Here is a 12,982-nt window from a genome sequence, read left to right on the forward strand (position 1 = left end):
TTTTCTGTTGTGGATGATTAAAGACACAAAATCACATGAATGAGTTTTTCCATAGGTGTGTGTGTGTGTGTGTGTCCAATGTCACGGATTAGCGCTCCTCTACTTTGGCTGGTAAAAGATGCTAATTTCCCACCCTGACGACGATGATTCCAAGCTGTTTTTCTGTGTGTGTGTTTAAAGAAGTCTGTCTGTTTAAAGAAGAGAAAATATTTTGGTTGGCAAAATTGAATCTTATTGAGTAACAGTGGATGGACGAGAAAGGTGGGAGAGAGTAACTTGACTACATTTTTGAAAACTAAATTAAAAAAAAGAAATAAATTTTATATTTCTAGCAGTAGTTCTGGGAATCCAGCTCACAATCTGCACTTGAAATGTGTAGTGGGTTAGTGTATCAGTGGCCTGACAACAGGTGAAGTGCTAGGACAGGATGTTTTTACAAGATTATCCATGTGAGAGTGTGTGAAGCAAGTAGAGGAAGGAGACACGGGACGCTGGGACATGACATGTTTCCTTCAGAAAGGAGGCAAGAGGTTAAAAGAACCAAAAACCCGCACCGGTTTGATTCAGTCCAACAATAACTATCCAGCAGAGAAACTCTGTGGCAGTCAGGGGAAGAAAACACACACATCCCAATTAAAATCACAGGAAAACAATGATAGTAATTATTCTGGAGGATTCATATTAGTATGATAGTGTCAGTATGATGATTAGTAGATTAAGGAACTAAACAGGTCATCAGGAAAGAATTACAGAATCATGAAGTTACAGGAAGTTAAAATAAATTCAGTCATCATGTATGTGCAGAGGATGATGATGAGTTTAACTTCTCAGAGATAAAAAAAGTCACGTTGTCATTTTTACTGCCTCTGTGCTCTAAAGATGGAGTCACGGCCACATCCTTGAGTTAAGTGGATTGCTAGTAGCAATGCATGGTCCGCATACAGAGTACCTCGGAGTACAACAAACCCACAGCTTGTATTTCCTTTTTGAGCTGACTGAGCCTCACACGCATACACACACACACACACACACACACACACACGTGCATACTCAAACATGGGAGCCGGGAGCTTCTCAGTACAACCAGTTTTCTTTAGTTCAGTAGCTTCACTGGAGCAGAGAATGTCAGTGGTTGTTAAAATAAATTCACATCTCGGTCCCCGCGTGCATTACATTTTCTCCACGAAGCTGCTGTGCAAAGCTGCTATAGAGAAACAGATAATATTTTTAGTTGAGTTAAAGGGTGAAAGCACAGCAAAAAAACTGCTGCTGCATGACTATTTAAAAGAGACTTAACACTATTTTCTACTGTGTTGGCAGGTAAAAGACAAGAGGCGGTCGCCCCCCTCTAGCAGATCCCCCTCCGCCCCACAACGCAACCCTCACCACAGCGGCTCCACTGACGAACAGGAGAGCCCCGAGAGAGTGGTGAGACACACACACTCACGCACACACATACACACGCACCCGCACACACACACAAACACACACACACACACACACACATATACACACACACAGGGCAACCCATTTATAAACATGCATCTGCAGGGATGCTAGTATGTGCTGTTAAGTAATATATGCTAGTGATGCACCCGAGTCCAAGGAAGGAAAGAAATTGAATGAAGTTCTAAGATTTGAGAGAAAACCAATCTTAGTTAAAGCTGTTTTATTACAGTTGTCATGTAAAATAGTAGAAGATATCAACTTGATTCAGGGGTGGAGTGGTCTCACATTGCCAGATTTATCTTCACAGCACTGTGGAGATAGTTCTGGTTACACCACAGATAGCTTTTAGGATAGGGGGAAAGAAAACGCTCAATCACGACCGTCTTAGGCGGTGCTTAGCTCTGGATGCAGCAATGGTGGCTCTGCAAAAAAGTCTCTGGAAGAAATTTGTTTTGGTAGAACATTTGCATCCAGCAAAAGAAAATCCCACAAAAAATGTTAAATGAAATTATCTTTTCCCTCAATACTGTAGCCCGAGCTCTTTGAATTAGCTGGATATTCAACGTGATTTGCTCTTAGAGCCAATCTGTCCCAAAAAGTTCCAGTTAGAGAGAAAGGGCCGTATCCTTTGTGAATCATTCACTGAAAGAACCAAGCAGGCCTGCCTTGTTGCACGATCCAAATGTTCTTCAAAACTTGTCATTTTCAGCATGTCGCAAGCCATCTCAAGGGTTGTGTTTGTTTCCTGTGGAAATTTGAGAACAACAACACACATAGAGCGGACACCCTGCGCGCCTAAGTCAGGTCACACTTAATCCTGAAATGTACTTTTGTTGATCCAGACTAGGGGTGAAGACCTTGACAGCATCACAGTTCAGTTCAGTTTACCTTACAAGTATCTGGATGCCCCTGGTGTACACTGTGATGTACTTTCTTTGGACCATTGAGTTTAACCTCAGGGACCTCAAAGCTTCAGCCACAAACAGAAACTGTTTTTTATGAGCTACATTGTTAACCGGATATATTTGGACAGGGGATGCAGCATTGTGACTGACATCGTGCCCCAGCAGCCAACAGGCACATACAAACTGGATCACAATGGTCCAGGCCCGGTCTGCTGAGGTCATTGTCCAGCACATAAACACGCTTTTATTTCTCCCAGCTCAGCACAGATGCCAGTCGCGGCCTATTCACGCCGCAGCAGGTGACTGCCAGCTGCTGGACGCAAAGTCGACAACAAACATCTGAATGAAGCAGATCTGAAACCAGCTGCTGGTGTCGGTGTAAACACTCTGACCCACATTCATGGACTGAAAAGTAGCACGTTAGCGGGTTTAATTCAGAGTTTTTGTCAAACAAAGCTGGTTTCCAACAGAAAGGTCAGGGCATGTTGAAACCACCGAAGCTAAGCGTTAAGGGAAAAGACTAGTAAAGCATCTGTGGCACCTGGACATCAATACACACATTTCCTCTTTACATAATACACCCCTATAGTGTAATGCTATTGAATACATGGCTGTATGAATGTTATGAAAATTGTGTATTGTGAACGTTTCTTTAGATCAAATACATTGGATTTATGTTAAATGGTTTTACAAATGTTTTTTTTTTCTAGCTCTCATAGTGTAACATTACATTTAATATTCGGGGAGAATATTAAATGTAATGTTACACTATGAGAGCTAGAAAAAAAACAACATTATGCAATAAGAATTTCCCCTTTGCTATCAGCCTCCAAGACATGCCTCAGTCCCTAACCCCCTTCCCTCACCACTTATTTTATTTTAGGTATCCTGCTGTAAACTGACTTTGAAATGAATTATTAACTTTTTTTTTCACTTTCAAATGATGGCCTCATGCCATCCGTATACACACATTTAAATACATCTCACTGTACTGTCCTTGTTGCTTTCTTCAAAGGTCAACAGTTAGCTAATAGTTTAAAGTTCTCCAAACAAGGCATTACGTTTCTTGGGGTTCAACAAAGAAACTTTCCTTTCCTTATTGCTCAGTCATAACTAAATGTCATGCTAACTATCAACACAATGATTTGACATCTGAAAAGTCCAATAAACCGCAGATATGCCTAGTACAATTCCTTTTTAAATTTTTTAGAAATATATGCATACATAGTGTCCAAAGAAAAAATTGTAGGAAGAAAAAATGCAGCAGGAGAAGACTTCTGATGGAAATGTACAACTCAAAGTGAAAGATAAACTAAAGTGACTGCTGCTGCTTAGCCTAGAGAGGGCACTGCTGCACACACAGCTATGTTGAAAAATCAAACTCCTTCTTGTTTTACTTTGGAGAGGTCAGAACACTCACCCTGGGTTGTGTGTGTTATCTGCAGGTGCAGAAGGAGAAGCTTCATGCAGAGCTGAAGCAGGTGTTGAGTCAGAAGAGAAGTCACCTGAGAGAGTCGACCTGCCAGCTGGCCCAACCAGAGATGGACTCTGAGCCCACAGACAAACAGACAGTAAGCAGCCGTCTGAGAAACGCTGAACTAATGATTACTTTTGTTTGTGTCAGTGGTTGGTCAGGAACTGGAGAGCATAGTTTTACCTCTGTTTTAAGTACCATCACTGTTTGACAAAGTCCTGTTTTCCCCTTCATGAGTCAAGTTATTTCCTTCGGTCATTCTCTGTAAAAGATGATCTAATCCAAGAACAGAGTGACCTTTCCTCTGTGACAGCTTAATGGATCAAATGGATTCAGAAGTAAAGTGTGAGGTGACAAATAACTGTACAGTGAATTCTGCACTCACTCAAGCAAGTGAAACAAGATGTAAAACTGAGTTGAAGACCTCATGCACATCCTTAAAGCTGCATGATGCACAGTGCACACGTTTGGCCCCAAAATGCTCCCATACTTTAAATGTATCACTTTCAGTTTAAACAAATAAATCCAAAGTGTTTCTTTTCACTTGGATCAGATCAAACTTTAGATGTTTTAGATTTAGCAGATTAACAAGTCCGCTGACTTTAGACAATAAAAAACACGTTCTGCTACTGTGAACTGCCAACCGAGTTGCCAAATCACTTCAGTCGTTAGTTAATAAAACCTTTAAATGAAACACTTAATACTTTTTTTTCAAGTTATCTTGATCAGTTGTAAGCATCTCATTAGGTGCAACATGTGGAAAGTCAGGGGTTTTAATTTCAGATATGAATCTAAAATATTACTGCAGTCTGAGACGTATCTAACATAGGACTAATAACGAGAGGCCAAAACGAAATGGAGATGATGTGTTTTTTGTTAAAGGTGTGTGTGTGTGTGTGTGTGTGTGTGTGTGTGTGTGTGTGTGTGTGTGTGTGTGTGTGTGTGTGTGTGTGTGTGTGTTTGTGTGTTTGTGTGTTAGTGTGTAGAGGACACCTCCCAGTCCGTGGAAATCGTGGTGGAGGCGGAGGCTGGAGCCAGTGGCTACAGTGTGACTGGCGGAGGACAGCGAGGGATCTTTGTTAAAGACGTCCTCAAAGACTCACCAGCCGCCAAACATCTCAGTCTACAGGAAGGTACCTGCAGTCACAACGGATTTATTTAGGGAGCACTTACAGTAAACACACAACGCTTTCAAATAAAAAACAGCAAACTTTGAGCCAGGGTGAGGTGTTGTTATTTGCAGTATTTGCACAGTAAGGTCTTGTGAATAATTCCTGTTTTAGCAGCAAATTTATGCAGTGTTGCGGGGGGGGCAAGTCAGGGTGCAAGTCACATTTTTTTATAGATAATGATGACGACAGAGCGGAATAGAAAAGAAAATATTTTGGGAGTAAAAAAACAGATTATTTTTATTCTGTGAACACAATGGGCAACATTTCAGCTACAGATGAAAGTGAACACACCTGTATTTAATTGACCGTGATTAAATATTACACCAAATCAAATTTATCATCATATTAGTTTTGAACTTATAGTATGCTTATATATGCCTCATTCTTGTTTACATATGAACTGTAACACTCATGCCATACTCAAATAATATTTTTTTTCTTTTATTTTTTTTATTTATTTTTTTAAATGGATGGTCACCACCATCCAGATGTCGCTTTTAAATAGGTGTGATAAACAACCTAATTATATTCTTCCTCAAATAATATTTCTTAAAGATTATATGTGCTATGACCACACCCGGCGTGTCAGTCCGCAAAGTAACTAAAGTTACTAAACTAATGTAGTGGAGTAAAAAGTACAATATTTGCCTCTAAAATGTAATGAAGTAGAAGCACAAAGTAGGAAACAATTTTAAAAAACTCAAGTACCTTATAATTGTACTTAAGTACAGTACTTGAATAAATGCATTTAGTTACTTTCCACCACTGGTACTTGTTATTAAAACTTAGTGTACTTCAGTGTAGTTTTTGGTCTTCTCCCCACTGGATGCAGGACACTACTGCACTTCTTTAAAGCTTTAATTAAGACTATCAGATCAACACAACTCTCTCTGTATTTCTCAGTATGGCTATGTTCAGAAGATTGTGTCGTCCGGTGACTTTCCCGCAATGAAGATCGAGTGAAGAAAGTTACCTTTTCTGATGAGTCCATCATGTTTTTTTATCCTCTGTGTCTTCATTGGCAACTAGCAAATGCGTGGAGGAGGGGCGGGGGCATGTGCGTGATCACGTAAGGCTTGTATCATGTGGACTCGCCGACAGTTTGTTGTCATTACTTAGGACTCCTCATGTGGGCAACAGAAACGGCGCACTATAGCTTTAAGAAAAGTAGATGATACCAAATAAACATCAGTTTGAATTTGGATTTTTGACCCCAACCCCAAGATTCTTTACCTTAACCTGTTACTTTGACAGATTATTAACACTGGACACACTAATTCATATTGTACTCTGTGTGAAGGTGACCAGCTGCTGAGTGCCAAAGTCTATTTTGACAACGTGAAGTATGAAGACGCTCTGAAGATCCTTCAGTGTGCAGAGCCATACAAGGTCAGCTTCCAGCTGAAGAGGAGCATCCCCGGAGTCGAGGTCTGCCTGAGGCCTCGAGTTCCCAGTGTGGAGGTCAAAGGTCCCAAAGCCAAGACTGCCAAAATGGTAATCAATTATTGTCTGTTTTTTTCATGGTATGCTTTCTCTTGTGTCACTTCTCTTGTGTATTGTGGCATTTCATTTAAAATAAAGTAGTGCCAATTTCTCATTTAGTTATAGTACTTTGGCAAATCACAATCAGAAATATTTTATTGATCCCTGGGGAGAAATTGGGTGACGTTACAGTTTCTGGCAACAAAGAATAGAAATATATACTTTCTGTATATTTATATATACAAACATACAGAAATTATGAGAAAGATAGAAATAAGTATGTTCAAATATGAACATTATACTTCAATGTTTAACAAAAATATATAGAAAGAAGTAAGTTTTAAAAACCTGCTTAAAAACAGCAAGTCAACAGACCCTACTGAATTTGTCTATTGTCTATTTGTCATTCATGTGTGTTTCAGAGTGTGAAGGGCAGCAAGGTGTTCAAGGCCAAGAAGAAGAGAGGTGGTCGTTTTGGTCTGAAGAGGCTGAAGGAGAAACGCAGAGAGGAGATGGTGATCGAGGGAACGCCGCCCATGATGGAGATGAGTGACGTAGACGTGGAGTTTTCCCTCCCCAAATTTAAACAGAAGAGGAGTATGAAGGTTGAAGCAGAAGGAGCCAGAGGAGCAGAAGCCGTGGGGAAGGCAAAGAGGAGGATCAGGTTGGCCTTGTTTGTGTCCTTTCTGTGTTTCATATTGAAATGGTCTTAATTAGCTGCTGTGCTGTCTAAACAACACGTCAAGAGGTTTGTTGAGCAACATTATCATGCCAAAGAATAGTGTAATACAATACGTACTGACTGACAGACAGCTTATGATCTGAAAAGGGTTTTTTATAAGCCATTCTTTATATGGCATTTTGGAATAATTGCTGTGTCTTTTTTGGCTATTACAATTTATTTTTCTTCTGTTCTTCTTCCTTTCTGGTTCTCCAAGGTTTCCCCACCTGAAAACAAAAGGTTACACTGAAGAAGACGCAGGAGGAAAAGTGGAAACAGGACAGCTCGAGGGACAGCTGAATATCTCTTCACCTGCGATACCTGGAGCTAAAGTGAAAACCAAAGGAAAAGGAAACAAGTTTGGAATCACCTTTCCTAGGACCAAACACACAAAATCAAGCTTAGCATCGGAAACTGGATCTGTGGAGCTGAAGCCTCCAAGTGTGACCATTCAACAACCATCAGTGGAGTTCAATTTGTCTGGTGATAAAAAAGTAGACGTGGAGAAGGGAGGAGTTAAGCGTAACGCGCCTGATGTGGAGTTTGCTCTCCCTTCAGGAAAAGCTGAGGCATCTTTGCCCGCTGTGAAGGGAAAAGCAGAAATTAAAGTTCCTAAAATTGACATAAAAGGAGGAGTTGATGCAGGGGCAGCTGTTGGAAGAGCTGATGTAGACATAGGTAAAGGAGATACAAAGCTAAGAATGCCAAAGTTGAAACTGCCCAAAGTAAGACTCTCACGACATTCGGATGAGATAGATGGGGACATTAAGGTGAAAGCCAAAGGGATGAAGGTGCCTCACGCTAACATAATACCTTCAAAAGTGGAAATCAAAGGGGGTGGTGAGATTAATCTTCCTGAGGCAAATATCACCAAACCAAAGATGGAAGGTGATCCTATTCAAATGCCTTCTGTTGATATTTCTTTACCAAAAGTGAAAGGAAAGTCTGACATGGACGTCTCACTCCCGGAGTACGAAGGAGCTGGGAAGACAGCAATCAAAATGCCTGCGATTGACATCTCTGTGCCTGATGTTGATTTTAAATTGGACACCAAACACAGAATTCCTGATGAGGTGGAGGGCAAAATCTCCATGCCAAAAATTGATATGTCATTGCCAAAGATGGGATCATCCAATGTGGACATTGAAGGTCTAGAAGGTGGAGGGAAATATAGTCTACCTTCTGTTGACATCTCTCCACCAAAGGTGAAAACAGAGGTTGGTGATGTGGATATGCACTATTATGTTGGTGGCGATGGGAAGTTCAAGATGCCTGAGTTTGACATATCCCTCCCAAAATGTATGCCACTAGAAGGAGATGTAAATATCAAAGGCGAAGGCTTCAAGTTACCCAAAGTAGACCTGACACTTCCCAAGGACAAAGCAGGAACGACTGATATTGAAGGAGTAGAAAAATTTCAGTTACCATCATTTGACATCTCTCTCCCTAAAATTAAGACAGGTGAGGTGGTGGTTGGCATTGAAGGCCCTGAAGTGAAAGGTGGTGAAATGCCAACACTTGATATTTCTCTGCCCAAAGGCAAAATGGAAGGAGACATTGAAGTAGAAGGATGTACTGGGAAGGGAGGAAAAGTCCAAATGCCTACCTTTGATGTGTCTCTACCAATGCTTAAACAACCAGAGGGTCACATGAACATTGAGACACCCAAACTCGAGGGTGAGGGTAAGATCAAGATGCCTTCTCTTGACATATCAATGCCAAAAGGAAAGTTAGAGGGTGACGTTGAAATAGAGGGTCCATCTGCAAAAGGAGGAAAGTTCAAAATGCCCTCACTTGATGTCAGACTCCCTAAGATGGGAACAACCGAGGCTAAAGTTGACTTGCAAGGACCTGAGATTAAAGGAGGGAAAACAGAGATGCCATCAATAGATATTTCTCTACCAAAAGGTAAATCCAAGGGTGAGGTAGACATAGAGGGAAAGGGAGGCAAGTTCAAAATGCCTTCATGTAATATACATCTTCCAAAAATGAAGTTGTCTGAGGGAGAAGTTGTTTTGAAGGGACCTGAAATCAACGGTGGAAAGATTGAGATGCCTACTGTCGATATCTCTGTTCCCCAAGGAAAAGAAGAGGGAGATCTGGATATTGGTGGCAGTGAAGTGAAAGGAGGCAATTTCAACATGCCCTCTTTAGACATTTCTCTCCCAAAAAGTAAGCTACTTGAGGGAGACATGAAGCTAGAATGTCCTGAAATTCCAAATGTTGACTTTTCACTCCCCAAGGCAAATGTGGAGGGCAACATAGAGCTTGAGGGCAGTGATGTTAGCGGAGACAGGTTCAAGATGCCAGCTTTTGACATCTCATTCCCAAAGAGGAAAAAAAAGGAGGGAGAGGTTGATATTGAAAGACCTGAAGTCAAAGGAGGGACAAAGTTCAACATGCCATCACTCTCTGACATCTCTCCTCCCGCTATGAAATCACCCTCGGTTGATATCTCTATTCCAAAGGGAAAAGTAGAGGGTGACATAGAAACCAAAGGTAAAAGAGAACATTTTCATATTCCCTCAATTGATGTTTCTCTCCCTGAAATAAAATCAAAACGAGGTGACATCAACATTGAGGGACCAGAAATTAAAGGTGGTGGAATTAAAATGCCAACGATTGACATTTCAACCCCTCAAGGATCATTAGAAGGTGATATCACTGTCGAGGGTGAAGGAAAAGAAGGCAAGTTCAGCCTGCCGTCAGTAGACATCACCCTCCCTGCAGTAAAATACCCTGAAGGAGATGTGAATTTTCAAGGGCCGAAAGTTAAGGGTTGGAAATATGAAATGCCAAAAGTCGACCTCTCGCTTCCTAAAGGAAAAGTACAGGGAGACATTGATATCGACATTCGGTCTGGAAAAGATGGGAACATTGAAATACCATCCTATCATACAGGACTTCCTAAAGGAAAATTCAAAGGTCCTGAGCTTAAGGGAGGAAAAATCCACATGCCAGACATTGACTTGTCACTCCCCAAAGGAAAAATGGAAAAGCCAACTATTGATATTTCACTTTCAAAAGGAAAACTAGCAGGAGATGTTGACATTGATGGGCATGGTGGTAAAGGAGGCAAGTTTCACATGCCTTCACTTGATATCTCTATTCCTAAAATCAAAGCAAAGGGAGTTGAAGTCAAAGGGGATATGTCAATCCCTAATATTAAGTCTCCAGAGGTAGATTTCAGCCTTGAGGGTCCTGATGTTAAAGGTCCTGAGGTGAAGGGGGGGGAATTTAAAATGCCAAAATGTGAAGTTTCTGTGAGTCTTGCAGAGGGTGATACCAAAATAAAAAGTCCAGAAATCAAAGGAGGGAAGATTGAAATGCCAGACATTAATATGTCACTCCCCAAAGGAAAAGCTGGAGGGGAAATTGAAATTGAAGGACATGCTGGCAAAGGAGGCAAGTTCCATATGCCCTCTGTTGATATCTCTCTTCCTAAAATTAAAGCTAAGGGATCAGAGATAGATATTGTAGGCCCTAAAGTTAAAGGTGGAAAGCCAAACATGCCATCCCTTGATGTTTCTCTCCCCAAAGTAAATTCTCCCAATGTAGATACAAGCCTTGAGGGTCCTGATGTCAAAGGAGGAAAGGTCAACATACCAACTGTTGACATTTCACTTCCCAAAGGAAAAGTTAAGGGTGACATAAATGTTGAAGGTCTTGAGTTGAAAGGAGGGAAATTCAAAATGCCGAAAATTGATGTATCTCTGCCGAAGGTTGTTGCCAATGTGGAGGGACCCTCACTTGATATATCTCTTCCTAAAATGAAAGCAAAGGGAGTTGATGTTGATATTGAAGGATCTGAACTTAAAGGTAACATTACACTCCCCAAAGGAAAAGCTGAGGTTGATACTGATATTGAAGGTCCTGAAGTGAAGGGGGGTACATTTAAAATGCCAACAAATGATGTTGCATTGCCAAAAGTGAATCTCCCAGAGGGTGATGTCAAAATAAAAGGCCCAGGCATCAAGGGAGGAAAGATTGAAATGCCAGACATTGACCTGTCACTACCCAAAGGAAAAGCAAAAGGAGAAATAGACATTGGCGGACATGCTGGAAAAGGAGGCAAGTTCCATATGCCCTCTGTTGATATTTCTCTTCCAAAATTGAAAGCAAAGGGAGTTGATGTCAGTATTGAAGGTCCTGACCTGAAGGGAGGAAAGAACAATATGCCAAACATTGACCTGTCACTCCCCAAAGGAAATGCTGATCTCAGTATTGAGGGTCCTGAGGTAAAAGGAGGCAAATTCAAAATGCCCAAATTTGATGTTTCACTTCCAAAGATGAACCTGGTGGAAGGCAGTGTCAAAGTGGAAGGCCCAGAGATGAACACCAGTGGCCCTGAAGCATCAGGAGATTTGAAGATGGCTGGTCTCAAACAAGATATTAATCCAGCCAGTTTAAAAGTTAAGGGTGTGGACATTGAGACAGGTGGTACAGAAGGCCCAGGTGCATCCCTCAAACTTCCCAATGTCAAATTACCAACAGTTGACATCTCAGCTCCAAGGGTGGATCTAGACTTTGGCCTCACCAAACCTAAAGGTGACGATGTGGAAGTGGAGCTCCTGAAAGCAGAGGGAGGCAGGCCTTCTTCAGGGGGGAGATTTGATCTACCTGATGTCTCCCTTAAAGTCCCAAGTTTATCTCTTCCCAGGTTTGGTGGAAAGTCCAAGAGTGGTGTTTTGGTGATATCTGGCCCCAAGGGGGATGTTTCCCTCAGTGCACCACATGTGGAAGGAGAGATTAGGGCACCATCAGTGGAGTTTGATGGGGATGGAAAGGTCAAGGTAAAAAAAACTAAAATCAAAATGCCCTTATTTGGTGTATCCAAAAAGCATGCAGAAGTATCTGTGTCTTCTCCTGATGTGGATGTTAAAGTAACAAAAGGGGAAATTGGCATTTCTAAGCCAGAAGTCAATCTTGGGAGCCCAGATGATAAATCAAAATACAAAGTGAAATTTCCAAAGTTTAAAATGTCATCACCAAAAGGTCAACTCTCAGAAGGAGAGGTTGATGCAAAACTAGAGGGAAATGTGGAAGGAAAAGGTGGCTTCCATGCACCTGACGTAACTGTCAAACTACCAAAATTCTCTATGGCAGGATTTGGCTCTAAAGAAAAAGAGTTAGGTAAGCCAAGTGGTTACCTTGAGTCTAAGGCCAAAGTTAAAATGCCCTCAGTTGAACTGTTGCTACCAGCAGCTAAAACACCAGATAATGAGGTTCTCCTCCCCAAAGCAGAGGTTGATGTCTCAGAGGCTGACATCAGAGGTTATGAGGGAAACCTCAAAATTCCCAAAATGCCAACAATTGATGTTTCCATTCCCAAAATAGACCTAGATGTGTCCCTGCCAAAAGTAAAGCATGATGCAAAGGTTGATGAACAAGGAGGAAAATTCAAGATGCCAGACATAAAGATACCTGACATTGACTTCTCCTTTCCTAAAGGTAAAACAGGTGAAATTGATGGAGGTCACATTGGAGTCAATGCAGAGGGAGGAAAAATGAAAATGTCTCACATGAAAATGTCAGATGTTGACATCTCTCTACCTAAAGGAAAGATTGAAGGTCCAGAGATGGAGATCAAAGGAGAAGGTGGAAAATTCAAAATGCCACATTTCAGCATGCCCTCTGTTGATATTTCACTGCCAAAAGGAAAGACTGAGGGTCCAGACATTGAAATGGAGGGAGGCACTGGAGGAAAATTCAAAATGCCTCATTTGAAAATGCCCAACATCAACATCTCTGTACCTAAAGGAAAGATTGAAGGTCCAGA

At 41.3% G+C, this 12,982-nt stretch overlaps 1 protein-coding gene across 13 annotated transcripts in view; it reads left to right on the forward strand.

Annotated features, from left to right (window-relative positions):
- Positions 1-12,982, forward strand: part of prx (periaxin) — a 38,663-nt gene that overhangs the window by 20,307 nt on the left and 5,374 nt on the right. For 5 of the 13 annotated variants that reach the window (XM_034865469.1, XM_034865454.1, XM_034865475.1 and 2 more), the window contains exons 1-3: positions 8,994-10,416; positions 10,792-10,866; positions 11,074-12,917. In XM_034865469.1, coding sequence (XP_034721360.1) covers positions 9,018-10,416; positions 10,792-10,866; positions 11,074-12,917 — 3,318 coding nt within the window. In that variant the 5' untranslated portion in view covers positions 8,994-9,017. The other 8 variants (XM_034865486.1, XM_034865494.1, XM_034865510.1 and 5 more) reach the window with 7 other exon arrangements.

The sequence above is a fragment of the Etheostoma cragini genome, chromosome 3 (assembly GCF_013103735.1).
Source record: "Etheostoma cragini isolate CJK2018 chromosome 3, CSU_Ecrag_1.0, whole genome shotgun sequence".
NCBI lineage: Eukaryota > Metazoa > Chordata > Actinopteri > Perciformes > Percidae > Etheostoma > Etheostoma cragini.